This window comes from Panthera uncia (assembly GCF_023721935.1).
Source record: "Panthera uncia isolate 11264 chromosome E2 unlocalized genomic scaffold, Puncia_PCG_1.0 HiC_scaffold_19, whole genome shotgun sequence".
Classification (NCBI taxonomy): Eukaryota; Metazoa; Chordata; class Mammalia; order Carnivora; family Felidae; genus Panthera; species Panthera uncia.
In genome coordinates, this window is record NW_026057588.1 from 2,569,470 (window position 1) to 2,587,939 (window position 18,470).

General features: G+C 44.3%; 2 protein-coding genes across 2 annotated transcripts; both read left to right on the forward strand.

Annotated features, from left to right (window-relative positions):
• Positions 1-1,103: 1,103 nt before the first annotated feature.
• LOC125915869 (vomeronasal type-1 receptor 1) lies at positions 1,104-2,021 on the forward strand. The gene has a single exon (XM_049621920.1). It carries the CDS (start codon positions 1,104-1,106, stop codon positions 2,019-2,021), a length of 918 nt encoding a protein of 305 aa, XP_049477877.1.
• A 6,398-nt stretch (positions 2,022-8,419) lies between these two features.
• Positions 8,420-16,393, forward strand: LOC125915842 (zinc finger protein 416-like). The gene is made up of 3 exons (XM_049621882.1): positions 8,420-8,566; positions 9,835-9,892; positions 12,845-16,393. Exon 3 carries the CDS (start codon positions 12,859-12,861, stop codon positions 14,422-14,424), a length of 1,566 nt encoding a protein of 521 aa, XP_049477839.1. The 5' UTR covers positions 8,420-8,566; positions 9,835-9,892; positions 12,845-12,858; the 3' UTR covers positions 14,425-16,393.
• Positions 16,394-18,470: the final 2,077 nt, after the last annotated feature.

Consider the following 18,470-nt stretch of genomic DNA (forward strand, 5'->3'; position numbering starts at 1 on the left):
GGAGTTGGTATTATTTCTGTCAAATGTAGGCTTTGGACTTTTACTCAGAGTCTTTGGTTTCATATGTGCATTTGTTTTGTCTTACAGGGAAAGATTTATTTCCCATTTATATGAATATGTTTGTTCCCAAAATACCATACAAATACATTATAGTAAAATATGTAGACAAAAGCTAAGATTTGGACAGATAGTTTTGCCTCCATTTATCCCCGTTCAGGATATACACTCAAAATTCTAATTTTCAATTCACTTGAAATGTATTTCCCTATTCGTATTTCCTTTACATACAGGGACAGCCACGTGGATAGCCAAATTTTGTAACATTTGAATTTAGTGCTTTTAAAACAATTAATTTAACATTATTTAATAATTATGTGAAATATGTACATTTGTACATATAAGGCACTATGACAACATTTCTTCCTTACAAGTCTAGCTTTAAAATTAGCCCCATCCTATATATGTTCTGTGTTCATATTGTCACTCCTCCACACACTTGAGGAAAACTTAGCACGTTACACACAGTTTTGTACCTTGCTTCTCACTTCAGAATACACACAGTTCATAACTGCAGATCACAGACTAGAGATCCTCCTCACTCAATTCACAGGTGTGGAAAACTCTGTTGTGCAGATGGGCCATAAATCACTCACCATGTTCCGGTGAACAGACATTTGTTTCCAAGTGGAACCTTCAGGAATAGACTCTGTACCCATAAGCATACATATATAATGTTTATTTTTTTCTTTAAAAAAAAATTTTAATGTTTGTTTATTTTTGAGAGAGAAAGAGAGGCAAAGCGCAAGCAGGAGAGGGCCAGAGAGGGAGACACAGAATCTGAAGCAGGCCCCCGGTTCCGAGCTGTCATCACAGAGCCAGACGCTGGGCTCGAACTCATGAACCGTGAGATCATGACCTGAGCTGAAGTTGTATGCTTCACCGACTGAGACACCCAGGCACCACTATAGTGTTTATTTAAATTTAGAAAGAATGTGCTAAGCTTAGCGCTGGAGGCTACTGGGTTTGGTGGTAAATATTTCTTTTTGTTTGTCAAACTGCATTCCTCTGGCTGCAACTAAAACCAATGTTCCATAGATGACGTGATGGCTTCTGTCAAGTGGCAAATCGGGATTACCTTAGTCACTCAGCTGGGAGTGGGAATCCTTGGAAACTCCTCCCTTCTTTGTCTTTATAACTTCACTCTGCTCACTGGACACAAGGTGAGACCCACAGACGTGATTCTCAATCAACTGGTCTTAGCCAACTCCTTGGTGCTTTTCTCCAGAGGGATCCCTCATATAATGGCAGCTTTTGGAGCAACATATTTCCTGAATGAGGCCGGATGTAAGTTTTTCTTCTACTTCCACAGAGTAGCCAGGGGGGTCTGCCTCAGTACCACCTCCCTCCTCAGTGGCTTCCAAGCCGTTAGGCTTCGCCTCAATGTCTTTAGTTCGATGGAGCTCAGAAGGAGATCTTCAAAGTGCATTTACTTGTGCTGTTGCCTTTGCTGGATCCTGCATCTCTTGGTAAGCATCTTTGTTCCTATTAAAATGGCTGGTCCAACGCACGGTAAAAACCTTAGTGTGAAGATAAATTATGAATACTGCTCCTCATTAAATCCAGACAGATTTTTAAAGTTTATAGTGACAGCCCTGTTTTCTACAATTGACCTTGCATGTTTGGCCTTCATGGTCTGGGCTAGTGGCTCCATGGTTATTTTCCTACACAGGCACAGGCAACAGGTCCAATATATTCACAGCAACAGCCATTCTCCTAGACCTTCTCCCGAGGCCAGAGCCACACACACCATTTTGATCCTTGTGAGCTGCTTTCTCTCTTTTTACTCACTGTCTTCTCTTTTGTCTGTTTGGATGATTCTATTTGCTATTTCAGGCCAGTGGCTGGTGGATGCCTCTATATTTTTGTCTTTATGTTTCTCAACATTCAGTCCCTTTGTGCTCATTTTCAGTGATACTCGTGTCACTGGTAAACTGCAAAACTGGTTCTGTTTTATCGGCTAGGCGAGGTAAACAGCTTTTGCTAATTTGGCTGAGACCATAAGACTCTGTTCTCTACGGGAAATTCAATCATTCTTTCCATCATCTGCTAATATTTAGGGATCAATAATTTTCAGATTTTTGATAAGAAAGTATTATGCTGTGTAGACTGAAACAATTAGGTCCTAGAACTCATGAACCCTATAATAGGAGCACGTGAATATTATGTAAATTGTTTACACAAACATTACTCAAATTGTTTTAGCTTCATCCATAGAAAAATCCATGAAATTTTGAAATAGTAGAACAGAGGAAAAATTGTGAGTTTGGGGATTTAGACAAAATCTCTCACTTTGCAGGTGTTTTGGTGTATATATAGCAGTAAATTATATGTAATATAAAGTTTTCCATTTTAATTATTTTCAAGTATACGATTCAGTGGCATTAAGTAAATCTGCAGTGTTCTGTGTCTACTACCATTAACACTATCTGTTTCTAGTTCACATATATGTGTGAAAATACAATTTATATATGAAAATAATACAACAGATAAAGTTGTGTTAATTTCAAGTATACAACATAGTGATTTGACAACTCTATACGTTACACAACGCTCACCGTAAGTGCAGCCACCATCTATCACCATGCAGGGTTATTACAATATTATCGACTCTGTTCCCTATGCTGTATCTTTGTCCCTGTGGCTTATTTATTTTATAGCTGGACACGTGAAACTTAAAAAAAAATCAAACCAAACAGAAAATATGTACCCACTGACCAATAATTTCCCATTCCCCTCTCTACCTAGGCCCTGCTAACCTCTAACCTATGTTCAGTCTCTATGAGCTTGACTATTCTGGGTATTTCCTATGAATGGAATCATAATATTTATCTTTTTGGGTCTGGCTTTAATCACTTAGAATAATGTTTTCAAGTTTCACCCATCTTGTTGTATGTATCAGAACTTCATTCCTTTTTGTGGCTGAGTAATATTCCATTGTATAAAATACCACATTTTTAAAATCCTTTCCTGTGTTAACAGATACTTGGATTGTTTCCACCTTTTGGATATCGTGAAGAGTGCTGCTATGACCATTGGTGTACAAGTGTTTGTTTGAGTCCTGCTTTCCATTCTTTGGGTTGGATACCAGGAGTGTTAAATGCTAGGCCCAATGGTATTTCCACATTCAAGTTTTTGAGGAGCAGCTAAACTGGTTTTCACATTGTTCAATCTCACACTGCACTATTTTACATTCCCATCAGCAACAGATGAGGGCTCCAATTTCTCCAATTTTTCTAAGGCTTTGTCAATACCATTTCTGCCCCACGGCCATCCTGGTAGATGTGGAGTGATACCTCATCATGGTTCTGGATAAAATTTCCCTAATGAACCATTCTGTTAACATTTTAAGTAATTCACACCTGCTGTTTTCCATGATCCCTTTCCTCACCTATTTTCCCCTATCTACTGACCTTCCATCAGTATATAAATAGGGACTAACACCTAGAAGGAAAACTTTCTTGCTTCTATCACCTCCTTAATGCTCTATTCCATTTCCTGATGCTCCAGAATCATCTTCCCCACTGCCCATCCCAATCAACCTTGCAGCCCACACATTAAATTCCCTCCTCCACTCTCTTTTCCATTCCCCAAATGAAGTCAAGGAAACCCATCTTTCTTCCAGTGTGAGTAAACTACACATAGCAAAATATATACCCAACAGGAAACAGACACATCCTGTTAGAAATAAAGGTAATATATGGCTTGAGCCCGTTACTTTGGGATTTTCTTCCTCCTTTATTCAACTCAAAAGATAACCTTCCTAACTCAAGTAAGACTTCTAGAAGCGGCTCCTACTTCAAGTAAGATTTCTTCCAGCCCTTAAATAGGTTAGAAGTTTCATGCTGTACTCTGTGGATTTCCATGTACTCAGAGCTCAGGGTGAGGAGGAGTCTGGAATCCCTACGTAAGCCCAACAGAGAACGGGGTATGGGCACTGAAGAAACCTCAGTAATCTGCGTGGGGTCGCCAAGGTGTCTGGAAAAAAAAAAAAAAAAAAAAACTAACCTGTTCAGGTGCTGGATGAGACTTCACAAGGCTGGCAAAGAACTACTACTGCTGGGGCTGAGAACCGCTGCAGATGGCACAGGCCACACAGTGAGGGTGCTATTAGAACCCTGCAGGGAACAAAGGCAACAATGACCCCCCTGCTGTTTACACTCAGGTTGCCACCCCATTCTACTACCCCACAAGCGGTTCTCACCCTTTGACTTATCAAGTATTTTTCAAGTTTCTGTTTTAAAAGCATTCACCATTGCTTTGGGTTGCTTTCCAGACACCCCTGCGGGAAGCCGCACGGGGGGCGGGGACTTGTCCCGGGTGGGGCCTTGCTTGCATGGACTTAGGCTCAGGGGCAGGTGGGTCTTGGATGCAGCAGGAGCCCACGCTGAGGGTAGGTTCCGCTTGGGGCTCTCAGTGCACCTGTTTCCCTGAGGGAACCTGGTTAATTCTTTCCCTCCGCAGACAGACATGCTCATCAGGTCAGCGGGCCAGGTGTGATCTGAGGTCGCATCTGACCGGGGACAGCGTGGGCTGGGCACAGCGGAGATGGAACTTCAGACCCCAAGGTGCCGGTGGGCCCCATGGAAGCTCGGCTGGAGGGCCGGGCAGCGCGGGAGTCCGGGGACACACCTAGAGGGCGTGGGCACCTCGTCAGAGGCCCCCGAGTCTGAGTTCCCCCTTTCCACCCAAGGGGCTTCCAGGGGGCGCCCGCCCGCGTCCCGGGGGCGGTGAGGGCCGCGAGCTGCCGCCGAGGGCCCCCCAAAGGACAGCGGGGAGTTGCGGGCGCGCGCGGACGTTCCTGGGTGTCGGGCTCCTCCCGACAGGGCTCCCCCGGGGCCCTCGGGCTCCAGGCGCCGGATTCCCGCCGCGGATCCCGGGGGCAAAACGCCCCCGCCTCGGGCCGCAGACCTGAGCCGCCAGCGACGCGTCCGCGCGGCTCCAGGGGAAGAGTGCGCACCTGTGCCCGCCGAGGCCAAATCCCGACCTTTGTGGGCGACCCGCGGGAAGCGCACACAGTGCCGCCGGGCCTGATCCGGGTCTTTTAACTCGTTCTGAGACGCGGGGCCGGGACGCGTGGGGAGCGGCTCCGGGACTGGGGAGGGGGTAGGCACGTCCGGCACTGGGCGCTTCCCCGGGGGAGACCGCCCACGTCGCCCACGACCACCCCGCTCAGCCGAGGGGCGCCCGGGTGCGGGTCGAGCTTCCGCGAGGGGACCGTCCCGGGGCCTCTCCTCACACCTTCCTAGACGGTGTCTGTACTCCGCGAGCAAACGTGGCCTCGGGGCTCCGCGAACCTCGTGCCGAGCGCCACCGTGGGGACTACATTACCCATAATTGCCAGTGCCGCGTGCCCAGAGCGTGCAGCCAATGAACGCGCAGAAATAGGGGAGTTTCCGTGTGTGGACCTGAGCTTCGGGGCGGGATTTCCGGCACCCCTGAGGCTGCAGTCGCTTTGCTTTCGTGCGCAGCCGGGATCTGGGACCTTTAGGAGCGTGCAGTCGGGTCCGCGGTGGTGAGAGCCAGAAGGCGGTAGGGGTGGGGTTGTCCCCACTGCACAGCAGCTGGTCTGAGGGTCGGAGGCGGTGGTTGACAACTGTGCACGAGTCCCGTCTCTGTCGCCAACCTCTTAGGACCCCTCTGTACCTACAAAGTCGGATGGCGGCGGCCGCGCCCCGGGACCCGACTCAGGTAAACGCGCGGCCTCCGGGTCCTCCCCGCCCTTCCTCCACCCAGGCCCTAAAGGCCCGAACACGAGGTGCCTGCTCGCGTCCCTACGGCCCAGGCCCAGGGGTCCGGGTCAGTGGGGAGATAATGTGTGACGTCCCCATTTCTCTTCTCTTTCCTTTTTTTTTTCTTTTCTTTTCTTTTTTTTCATTTCTTTCTTCGTCCCCGTTTCTGAAAGCCACCGTTGATGAGATGTGAGAGTGTTACAGGCAGAGAGACCGGTTTGCAGGGGCAATTGATCCAGGAGCAAATGCTCCTGTAGTGCCAAGATGAAGAGTTTCAACTTAATTCTCAGGATGCCGGGAGCCATGGAGGGTTGTGAATAGAAGAGGCACAAGATCTGAATTAGGCTTCTCAAAGTTTTCAAAAAGTTACTCAGAGTTAGAACAGACCGGAAAGAAGATGGTAATTCCGAGGCACAGGGAGTTTGAGTCCTTGGCCAAGGTCACGCAGTTGTAAGAGTCAGCACTGGGGACTGAGGCTCAGAGAGAATGCAGTCATCCCAGGTCACCTGGCTCCAGGGCCGGGCAGGGGTGCAGGGGAGCCCATGGAGCCCTGCCATGGTTACATCCCTCTGGTGACCCTCCTCCTTGCACAGATTACCAAGACCAGAGAAGCACTTATGGACTGTATGAAGGTGAGTGAAGGATATCCCAGGCCCTCAATGGTCCTGAGCCCCCATCCTGGTCTCTGGAATTGTGTCCTGAGTCTCTTTGCCTGCCACTCTTCCACTCTTCTTGGGCCTGGAGACCCAGGGTCATGAATCCAGGCTGGAAGTTATACGGAGAGGTCCCTATTGCTGGCAACCAATACAGTGAGGTAAAAGATTGTTCCAGACAGAGGTATTGGAATATGTTCATGCTAGGAGGTGAAGGTGTGTTTGTTCAAGGAACTGCAGTTCCTCTTCTTCTCATGAGAGAGAAGAGAGAACAGAGCAGATGGGAAGGGGTCGGGCCTGGAATGGCTCCGTGAAAAGTTGGGTGTCTCTTCTGGAGGTGATGGGGAAAATAGGAGGTTTGGAGCAGAGGGAGGTGATCTGACCTCGGTCTCATCAGGACCCCTGAGGCTGCAGCCTGGAAGAGGGAGAGCAGATACCCTTGGGGGGCCAGGGATGATGGGAAAAACAGGCAACTTGCAGTCCTTGAGGTGAGTGCTGGTGGTTGTACCGGGGTGCTGGCTGTTGAAGTGGGAGAGCTGGTTGGATTCTGGATCAGTTTTTAAATTAGGCCTGGCCAGAATTTCAGATTTTGAGAAAGAGAGAGAAAAAGGTAAAGAGTTGTAGGGCTCAGCAGCTGGAAGGGTGGAAACTCCCTTAACCAAGATATTAAAGTTGGTAGTAAGATTAATTCTCACTGGGGAGATGAGTTTTGTTTTTGGCTATCTTAAGACTCGGAGATGTTTCAGAGAAACACGTGTGGAGAACAATTAGTGGATGGCCACAAAGGTCTGGAACTCTGAGAAGGGGTTCAATAGGGAGACATCCAGAAGGTGGTGGTGTCTGCACCAGGGGGTAGCTGTGGGTCACAGTTAGGAGGGGGATCCTTGTCATCGTGATAAAGGTATTGGCTGCCCAGCAAGGGGAAGCTGGGAGCTGTGACTGAGTGTCATGCCTGGGCATCTGGGTGGGGTGCTGGGCCTCATAAACACAGCTGAGGGGGAGAAATGGCTGTGGGAAGGTTGTGGGAGAGGACAACCTGTCAGGTGGCCAGGGCTTCCGCAGGAAGCATGGACATAAGGGGAATGCAGGCGCACAAGAGTAACTGAGACAAGATGACACTGAGGCCCACGCTAGTGTTTGTTCGTACTGCGGACTTACCAGGAATTTATTGTGTCTCTTGGTGTATCCTAGCTGTTTCAGTCAGGCTGGCAAATTAGCACCGGGGCAGAAGTCATCATCTAGGAGCGTCGCTGGGGCTGGGGTAAGAGACCTCCAGGGCTGGGCTTTGCTGGTTTGATGGATAGGAAGGCAGTGACTGATGGGACATCACATGCACCACGAGTGGAAGGGAGCCCTGGGGTCCTGAGGTCTGCAGGTGGTTCTTGGTGGCTGGGGTTGAAGCAAGGAGCAGAACCGGGTGGAGAGGCCTGCGAGCGGGTTTTGTCCCCTCCGGTAGCAGGGATCAGTGGAAGTCTGGGGTAGCGCTGGGTCCTTTTGGAATTTGCCAAACACCACCTGGATGTCATAAGCAGGTAATGCCTGCCATAAGCAGGGTGATGCTTCTGGGTAGGAGGGGAGAAGTGGTTTCCAGAGCAAGACTATGAGAGAGGTGTGGTGGAAGTAGTTTCATGGAGAGAGAGCATGAACTGAAGGACCTAGGGCCGTGACTTTGAGGACGTAAGGGTGGAGAGTGAGCCCGTGTTTGGTTGTGTCTCGGAGGGACAATCTGGGAGACCCCAGACAAGAGGACGTATGTCCTAATGCCGGGCTCAATATTTAGATGGCACCTCCCTGCCCACATGCCGGTTGTTGCTGTGGGCAGTGACAATGATCATGATACTGTGAGAAGAGAGCAGGTCTCTCTGGCTCCAGGGCCTGATATGTCTTCCACAGTGGGGACCGCTGGAAGGAGAGGGAGCATGGAATGAATGTCCGGGTGAAGAAACTCAGAGTCGTAAAAAAGCTGATCAAGGAATGATCTGTCCCCGTCACGGCAGGGCTGTGTGACTTTTGAGGACGTGGCCATTGACTTCTCCCAGGAGGAGTGGGGGCTCCTTGATGAGGCTCAGAGACGCCTGTACCACGATGCGATGCTGGAGAACTTGGCACTTATAGCTTCGCTGGGTAAGGCCTTCACACGCACCCCAGTATCCTGGTTTTTGTCCATTGTCTTTTACCTCCCGGGCAGCTCTGCCCTTTCTGCAGCCAAACCATGGGTCCTGCTCGCTTCGCCATTTTCTTGGCACACATGTCATGTGGCGGACCATAGTTGTGGGCACTGCCCTGACAAGACCTAAGTCCCATTGCTCCAGGCATGCAGGGAAGGGTCTGGGATTCAGGAGTCTTGCTGTCAGCCTAACGCACCGTAACTTTGTTTGCTCTCTCCCTGGCAAGATGACTGTGTCCATGGCACCTTGTGTTCCAAGTGCTTAATTACGGATAGAGTCAGTGGTTTTAATAATACTGATGCTGGTAAAATGTAAAACACAAAGGATAAACCCTAATGTAAACTGTGGACTTTAGTTAGTAATCATTCCTTTGTCAATGCCTATAAAATGTGAAACACAAAGGGCAAATGATGTTGATGTTGGATTTGGGGTCCTGGTGGATAGAACAACATTTAGGTTACAGTAGCCCACCATGAGGTACCCTTTAATTTTTCTAGATTTAAGAACAGGTACAATCGAGTTGTAGGACAGAGGAGTAGTGAGGATACTCTCTTTTATTTATTAGATTTTATATAACAAGTTTTAATCCCTGGAGGCCCTGTTTTAACTTACATTGGGCCATATTAACATTTTACCTGGGTTGGAGGTGGGGGGCTATGGGATCTCATTTTATTGAGCCCATCTCTGTCAGAGACTTACATTAATTTAAGTGTATTCATCATGTTAGGGCATCTGTGCCCAATATGGGATATTTCTGGGTCTTAAGACACTGGGAAATTTAGGAAAGGCTAGTGTTCAAATGAGGCATATCTGTTTCTGTTTTATATCTGGTTACTTTCCTGAGTATAGGAGTACAGTGTGTAAAAGTAGTGGGATTCCCCAGATAACAATTTGAGCCCCAGTAATGATTAGGTTGATGAGGTTTCGGCTTTGGTGCCTTTTAGTAAATGATGTTTAAACCACTTTACTGAGGAATTATTGACATGTCTAAAAACTGTATATATTTTATGGATACAATTTGATGGGTTTGGGGATAAGTATATACCCATAAATACATTACCATCAGCAAAGCCATAAACATATCCATCCCTCCCTAAATTTCCTCCCAACCCTTTATTATTATCTTGATCATTTGTGTGTGAATGTGTGTGTGTGAGTGTGTTAGCAAATTTTAAATATACAGTAGTCCCCCCTTACCCATGGTTTCTCTTTCCATGGTTTTAGTTACCCACAGTCCACTGCAGTCTGGAAGTAGATGATCCTCCTTCTGATGTATCTTCAGGTCAGTAGTAGCCTCACGCTAAGTCACAGTGCTTGTGTCATTTGTCTATCCTATCACATAGGCATTTTATCATCTCACATCTTTACAACAAGAAGGTATGGTACAGTAAGAAATTTTGAGAGAGACCACGTTAACATAACTTTTATTATAGTATATTATTGTAATTGTTCTACTTTCTTATTAGCTATTGTTAATTTCTTACTCGGCCTAACATACATTAAACTTTATCATAGGTGTGCATGTATACGAAAAAGTGTAATGTAGACAGAGTTCAGTACTATCTGCAGCTTCACGTCTCAACTAGGGATCTTGGAATGTGTATCCCTCAAAGATAAGGGAGAACTATTGCACATTACGGTACTGTTAGCTATAAACTGCTGTATAGTAGGTCTCCAGAACTTACTCATGTTAATAACTGAAATTTTGTACCATCACTCCTCCATTTCCTCTTTCCCCAAGGCCCCCTTGTCAAGATTAGTTGGTCATATATTTAGGGGTTTATTTCTGTGCTCTCTGTTCTGTTCTGTTGGCTTATGTGTCTGTTTTTATTCCAGTACCATACTGTTTTGATTACTATAGCTTTGTAATATAATTTGAAATCAGGAAGTGTGATGCTTTCAGCTTTGTTCTTCATGCTCAGGAATGCCTTGGCTATTCAGGGTCTTTTGTGGTTCCACCCTAATTTTGCTTGTTTTTCTACTTCTGTGAAAAATGCCCTTGGTATTTTGAAAAGGATTGCATTGAATCTGTAGATTGCCTTGGGTTGCATGGACATTTTGAGAATGTGAATTCTCATGAACAAGGGATATTTTTCCATTTATTTGTATCTTTAATTTCTTTCATTAGTGTTTTATAGTTCTCAGCATATAGATCTTTCACCTCCTTGATTAAATCTCTTCCTAAGTATTTTATTATTTTTGAGGCTCTTGTAAAAGGGATTGTTTAATTTCTTTGTGAGCGTATAAAATGCAAGTGATTTTTGTGTGTTGGTTTTGTATCCTGCAACGTAATTTACTGAATTAATTTATTTTAACAAGTTTTTCTTTGTCTTGCCCACTCTGGCTAGGACTTCCAGTAGCATGTTGAATAGAAGTGGTGAGAGTGGTCATCCTTGTCTTGTTCCCGATCTTCACCAAAAATCTTTCAGCTTTTCACCATTGAGTATGTTGTTGGCTGTGGGCCTGTCATATGTGATCTTTATCATGTTGAGGTACATTCATTCCTTCCATACCTGATTTGTTGAGTTTTTTGTTTATGAAAGGATGCTGAATTTTGTTACATGCTTTTCTATCTTTTGAGATGATGATATGATCTTTATCCTTTATTTTGTTAATGTAGTATATCACATTTATGGATTTGTGTTTGTTGAACCATCTTTGCACCCCAGAGGTAAATCTCACTTGGATGTGGCGTATGATCCTTTTAATGTGCTGTTGAATTTGGTTTATTAATGTTTTGTTGAGGATTTTTGCATCTAGGTACATCAGGGATATTGGTCTGTAATTTTCTTGTGTTGTAGTATCCTTATCTGGCTTTGGTCTGAGGGTAATGCTGGCCTTGTAAAATGAATTTGGATGTATTCCCTCCCTTCAGTTTTTTGGAAGAGTTTGATGAGGAATGACATTAAGTGTTTCATAGAATTCATCAGTGAACCCATCAAATCCTGCACTTCTCTTTTGGGTGAAGGTTTTGGTTTTGTTTTGTTTTGTTTTTTAAAGGGGAAGTTTTTGATTACAGACTCAATGTCCTTATTCATTATCAGTCTGTCTAGATTTCCTATTTCTTCATGATTAAGTCTTAGTAGTTGTTTGTTTCTAGGAATTTATCCATTTCTTCTAGGTTATCCAATTTGTTGATGTATAGTGGTTAATAGTCATCTCTTATGATCCTTGTATTTCTGTGGTATCAATTGTAATGTCCTCTCTTTCATTTCTAGTTTTGTTTGAGTCTTCTTTTTTTTTCCTTAGTCTAACTAAAAGTTTGTCAGTTTTATCTTTTTGAAAAAAAATTCTTAGCTTTGATCTTTCCTATTGTCCTTCTGGTCTCTATTTTATTTATTTCCACTTTGACCTTTTTAATTTCCATCCTTCTGCTAACATCAGGCTTAGTTCTTTTCTAGTTCTTTGAGATGCAAAGGTAGAATGTTTACTTAAGATCTTTCATATTTTCTTAATATAGATATGTATCTGCTATAGCCTTCCCTCTGGAACTTTTTCTGCTGGATCCCATAAATTTTGGTATATTGTTTATATTTTCATTTGTCTCAAGATATTTTTTTTTAATTTAAAAAAATGTTTAATCTTTATTTCTGAGAGAGAGAAAGAGACAGAGCACAAGCAGGGGAGGGGCAGAGAGAGAGGGAGACATAGAATCCAAAGCAGGCCCCAGGTTCTGAGCTGTTAGCACAGAGCCTGACACAGGGCTCGAACTCACAAACTGCAAGATCATGACCTGAGCCAAAGCCGAATGACCAACCGACTGAGCCTCCCAGGAGCCCAAAGATATTTTTTGATTTCCCTTTTGATTTAATCTTTGAATCACTGGTTGTGCAAGAGTATGTTCTTTAATTTCCACATATTTGTGAATTTCCCAGTTATCCTCCTGTTATTAATTTCTACTTTTTCTTGCATTTTGGTCAGGAAAGATACTTGATATGATTTCAGTTTTCTTAGATTTGTTAAGACTTTTTTTAACCTATCATATAATCTATCCTAGAGAATGTTCCCTGCACTCTTGAGTAGAATGTGTATTCTGCCGTTCATTGGAATGTTCTGCATATGTCTATTAGCTCCATTTGGTCTGTAGTGTTGTTCAGGTCCACTACCTTTTCTACCATCAATGTTTTGTAAAATGAGAAAACGTCATGTTATACATAAAGTTTAAAAAAAACAAACATGATTAATACTTTCCCACCATCGTCAGCATGACTCATCAGTATTTCTCCTTTTTCAGTTTGTTGGCATGGGATGGAGGATGAAGAGACACCTTTTGAACAGAGTGTTTCCATAGAAGTTTTGTCACAGGTCAGGATTCCAAAGGCAGGTGCCTCCATCCAGAAGACTCACCCCTGTGAGAAATGTGTCCCAATCCTGAAAGACATTTTGCACTTGGCCCATCTACCTGGGCAGAAAGTGTATGTAGATGGAGCATGTGCAGACCTGTACCAGCTTCGGGAGCATCACAATGCAGAGAAGAGGGATGTGGGCAGGGCTTCATTTATAAAGAGCTGCATATTCCATGTGTCAGGGAATCCCTTCACCTGGAGGAAAGTTGGAAAGGAGTTCCCGGACACCTTGGGCTTTCTCCAGCACCAGGTCATTCTCAACAGTAAGAAGCCAAACAAAATCACCAAGTGTGGGGAGGCCTTTCCTTGTGGAGAAAGTCATTCCAAATCATGTGAATGTGGGAAAGCCTCCAGCCACAAACACAGCCTTGTTCACCACCCAAGAGTCTCTACTAGAAAAAGGGTTTATGAGTCTAGCAAATATGGGAAGGCTTTTCACTGCAGGTACTCACTTGTTCGGCTCCAGAGATCCCACACTGGAGAAAGGCCTTACGAGTGCAGCGAATGTGGCAAATCTTTTAGGCTAAGGGCCACCCTCATTATACACCAGAGAGTTCACACTGGAGAAAAGCCGTATAAGTGTGGTGAATGTGGGAAATCCTTTAGTCAGTGTTCTAACCTTATTGAACACTGCAGAATCCACAGTGGAGAAAGGCCTTTTGAGTGTGAGGAATGCAGGAAAGCCTTTGCGTGCAAATCCAATCTTGTGAGGCACCAGAGAACACACACTGGAGAAAAGCCTTATGAGTGCAGTGAATGTGGGAAATCCTTCAGACAAAGCTTCACCCTTGTTCGACACCAGAGAATTCACACCGCAGCAAGCCCTTATGTGTGTGACCAGTGTGGGAAATCCTTTAGCCAAAGAGCTGCTCTCATTAGACACCAGAGAATTCACACCAGTAAAAGGCTTTACGAGTGTGGAGAATGTGGGAAAGCCTTTGGATCCAAATCCAAACTTTATCGGCACAACCGAAGTCACACTGGTGAAAGGCCTTATGAATGTGCTGAATGTGGGAAATCTTTTACACAAAGCTACAGCCTTGTTGAACACCAGCGAATTCACAGCAGAGCAAGGCCTTTTGAGTGTGGCCAGTGTGGGAAACGCTTTAGCAGAAGAGCTATTTTCACTAAACACCAAAGAATTCACACTGGAGAAAGGCCTTATATGTGTCATGAATGTGGGAAATCCTTTAGTCGAAGCACCAGCCTTACTCAACACTGCAACATTCACACAGGAGCAAGGCCTTATGAGTGTGGCCGATGTGGAAAATCCTTCAGGCAAAAATCTGTTCTCATTCAACACCAGGTAGTTCACACTAGAGAAAGGCCTTACGAATGCAGCAAATGTGGCAAATCCTTTAGCCAACGCTCTAGCCTCAATCTTCACCAGAAATTTCACAGCAAGGAGAGGGCCCGTGAATGTAGGAAATACGGGAAATCCTTCATTCCAACCTCCAATGTTGTCTAACACCAGAAAGTCCACATTTGAAAATGGGCTTAGATTTGAAGGAAACATGCCGTCTCCCTGTTCACTCTAATGGCCCTGAATAGTTGTGTGAGGGAGCCACATGCCTGAAGTTGAACCTCATACCTCCAAGCATCGAGGGAGGCGAAATATCCCCTCAGTTTATAGGCATGTGTGAGGCTTACAGGGGCTGCACTGCACGGTCCAGACCACCCAGGGCCCTTACCCGAATGCCACCACTGCCAGTTTTTCCAGTAGAAGTCATCCCACTTTACTACCTTGTACACTGCTTCATCGGTAACCCCAGTGTGCCTAAGGCAAGGCAAATGTCTATGGCCTCTCCCATTCCCTGGAGGAAATCTTGAGTAGTCTTTGCCCTTACAGTCATTTCCCTTTTCTGGTTAAGTATGAATATGACTCAGTTTGGGCCAAGAGTGGGCTCTGTTGGAAGCTTGCAGGGAAGGCTTACCTACTTCATGGAAATTGTTCGTTTCACATGACACTTGTAATTGATTTTTCTAGTCTTCAGGTCATCAACCGGTAACTATCTACCTCATTGCTCTGGTTTGTGCAGTAATAAAGGCCTTATTGTTTAATGTACCTTTAATCTTGGGGGGGGGGTGTTCACTGTTTGGCGTGGGTGGAAAACAGAATTGAACTCTGTGGATGTGCTTTTGTGGGGGCCCCAGCTTTGTGCACCTCAGCAGGGACGACATAAAGACCGAGAGTAGCTCTCATTCCAGTTTTAGCCTAATTTGCATTGCTGCACAAGACCTAGGAACCAGTGCAGTGCTTCATAGTCCTAATTTGTGGACTCCATACTTGCTGAGACCATAGGACACTCTAAGGAGGGGTCCCTTGTTTTGCCAAGCTCCGGTGCCTTTAGGAATGGTGTGAATCTATTCTCTTGCTCCTGGAGGGTGCTGTTGAGGGGAAGCTTTTCACCAGGTTCTACAAAGGAGTCAGTGTCCTGATGTTTATAATTCTGAAGACTGGCATCACTGTCAGACAACAGGAGCCAGGCTTCAACCATAACTGGTACTAATATTCTTGATGTGATTAACAGGCAGGGGAGGGGCCTGCAGCAAACCAGATGGTGTATGCCTCTTCTAAAAGTGCATCCTTGCATGTTCCAGTGACTATGCTTGTGAGGAATTCCAGGACCACCACAGCTGTGTGTCTTCTGTAGCTGAAGTCATTGTTAGAGCAAATAATCTAGTTTGTGAATTCTCATTGTCTTCCTGAGCTGTTGCCCTCAAGGGCCGTCCATTGTTCTAAAGGCAGAGAAATGAAAGAATGGAGATTGTCCGTTGGAGTGTTAGGTTGTTAAACCTGCTGGTTTCCAAAAAGTGGGCAATTCAGATTTTTTATTTTGAACAATTTATTAAGAAGGCTTCACATTCAGCATGGAGCCCAAAGCAGGGCTTGAACTCATGACCCTGATAGCAAGACCTGACCTGAGATCAAGAGTCAGGCGCTTAACCGACTGAGCCCCCCAGGCACCCCTGAACTACTCTTTTAGAAATTTTGAGGCATAATTGACATGCAATAATCTATACATATTTAAGGTGTACAATTTGAAATTTCTTGTCATACGTATAAACCCATGAAACCACCATAATCATGACAATGAACAACTGTGATGTACCTCATGCCCTTTTATAATTTCTCCTTGTTCTTACCAGACCTAAGGGATCCAGTGATGTACTGTCTTTAACATATTAGTTTGCATTGTCTAGAATTTACATGAATAGAATCATAAAATGTCTACTCTTTTCTGATATTTTCCACAGTGCATAATTATTTTGAGACTCCTCAATGTTGTTTATATGAATGTTTATTTTTTTATTGTTGAGTAGTATTCTACTTTATGGATTTGCCACTGTTTGTTTTATCCATTCATCTGTTAATGGGCGGTTGGATTGTTTCCAGTTTAGTGCTGTTAGAAATAAAGCTTCAGTGAATATAGGCATATGATTCTTTATATGAATGTGTGTTTTGTTTCTCTTACGCCAGTAAGTCAGAGAATGTGAATGTTTCAATATTTAAGAAATTGCCAACTGATCTAAGCTGGTTATACCCGTCTGTGTTCCACCAACAGTACATAAGCTCCCGTTCCTCCACATTTTGCCGATGCTTGGTATTGTCAGTCTTTTTAAATTTATTTTTTTTAATGCTTATTTATTTTCGAGAGAGACAGTTCAAGACAGGGAGGGGCAGAGAAAGGAGAAACTGCAGCAGGCTTCAGGCTCTGAGCCGTCAGCACAGAGCCCGACGCGGGGACTTGAACCCACGAACCGTGAGGTCATGACCTGAGCTAAAGTCAGATGCTTAACTGACTGAGCCACCCAGGTGCCCCACAGGTCTTTTTAAATTTTAGCTGTTTTAACAGGAGTGTAATAGCAACTCACTATGGTTTTAATCGCAGTTCTCTGATGTTTCATGATGTTGAGGATTTTTATGTGTATTTGCCACTTGTATAACTTCTTTAATGAAATGACTGTTAACACCATTTGCTTATTTTTAAACTTTCTAGATCTATCAGTCCCCCCACATTTATTAATTGGAATTTTACTATAAGGAAGAGCCATCCCTTCTGCTTTTATAAACATAGATATATTTTGGTAAATTTAGAATTTCGCAAGTAATCAAAACAGTACAAATTAAAATGAGGAGTAAAAGTTTTTAAACTATTAGAGTGACAAAGATAAAAAAGAATGGAAAACATTCAAACATAGCATAATTTTCCCATTAATTTTATTATCCTGTCATCTACCCTGAAGAATTTATGATGTGAATAACCACTCATGTATAACATGGCTTGACAGAAATTAAACGAAGCTTTTCCTTAATGAACTATGTCATTTAATACATTAAAATTTTGCTATTAAATGTCCAAGTAGCAATAAATAGCGTATTTAAACACTTCTTTCCTACCTCATCCCTTAGAATATTATAATAGTTCTAACTTATTAAATACATATAAATCCCTGAATAAGCAATTGATACACATTAATTCACTTAATCCTCAAAATGACCTCCAAAACTAGGTTATTACCATATCCATTTTATAAACTAGGAAACCAAAGCTCTTTTTACTAGCCCAAAGACTAACAGTTAAGCTTCAGAATCTAAATTCAAATTCAGCTGTGGACTTCAGTCTTTAAATTGTGTTAACATTATACAGCAAAATATTTCGAGAAATTTTAGACAAACTTGAACATTAGCTTAATATGTAACCTAAAAGGGTGTTAATATTCATATCTGAAGTGTTCCTACTTTGTTATAAAGAAAAGTTAAATAAAGTTGTTTTAGGGGCACCTGGGTGGCTCAGTTGGTTAAGCGTCCAGCTTCAGCTCAGGTCATGATCTCATGGTTCATGGGTTCGGGCCCCATGTCGGGCACTGCTGAGGGCTCAGAGCCTGGAGCCTGCTTTGGGTTCTGTGTCTCCCTCCCTCGGCCCCTCCCCTGCTCGTGCTGTGTCTCTCTTAAAAATAAATAAACATTTTAAAAAAATGGAAGTGTACAATTGGTGTTTTGATACATGCTGGCTTACCCCCTGAAATCAGAGGTTTCCTCTGCTCTTTAAAATTTTTTTTTAATGTTTATTTACTTTTGAGACAGAGAGCGTGAACGAGGGAGGGTCAGAGAGAGAGGGAGACAGGATCTGAAGCAGGCTCCAGGCTCTGAGCTGTCAGCACAGAGCCCGAGGCGGGGCTCAAACTCACGGACTGTGAGATCATGACCTGAGCCGAAGTCGGACGCTTAACTGACTGAGCCACCCAGGCGTCCCTCCTCTGCTCTTTTTTTTTTTTTTTAATTTTTTTTTTCAACATTTTTAATTTATTTTTGGGACAGAGAGAGACATAGCATGAACGGGGGAGGGGCAGAGAGAGAGGGAGACACAGAATCGGAAACAGGCTCCAGGCTCCGAGCCATCAGCCCAGAGCCTGACGCAGGGCTCGAACTCACTGACCGCGAGATCGTGACCTGGCTGAAGTCGGACGCTTAACCGAGTGCGCCACCCAGGCGCCCCTCCTCTGCTCTTT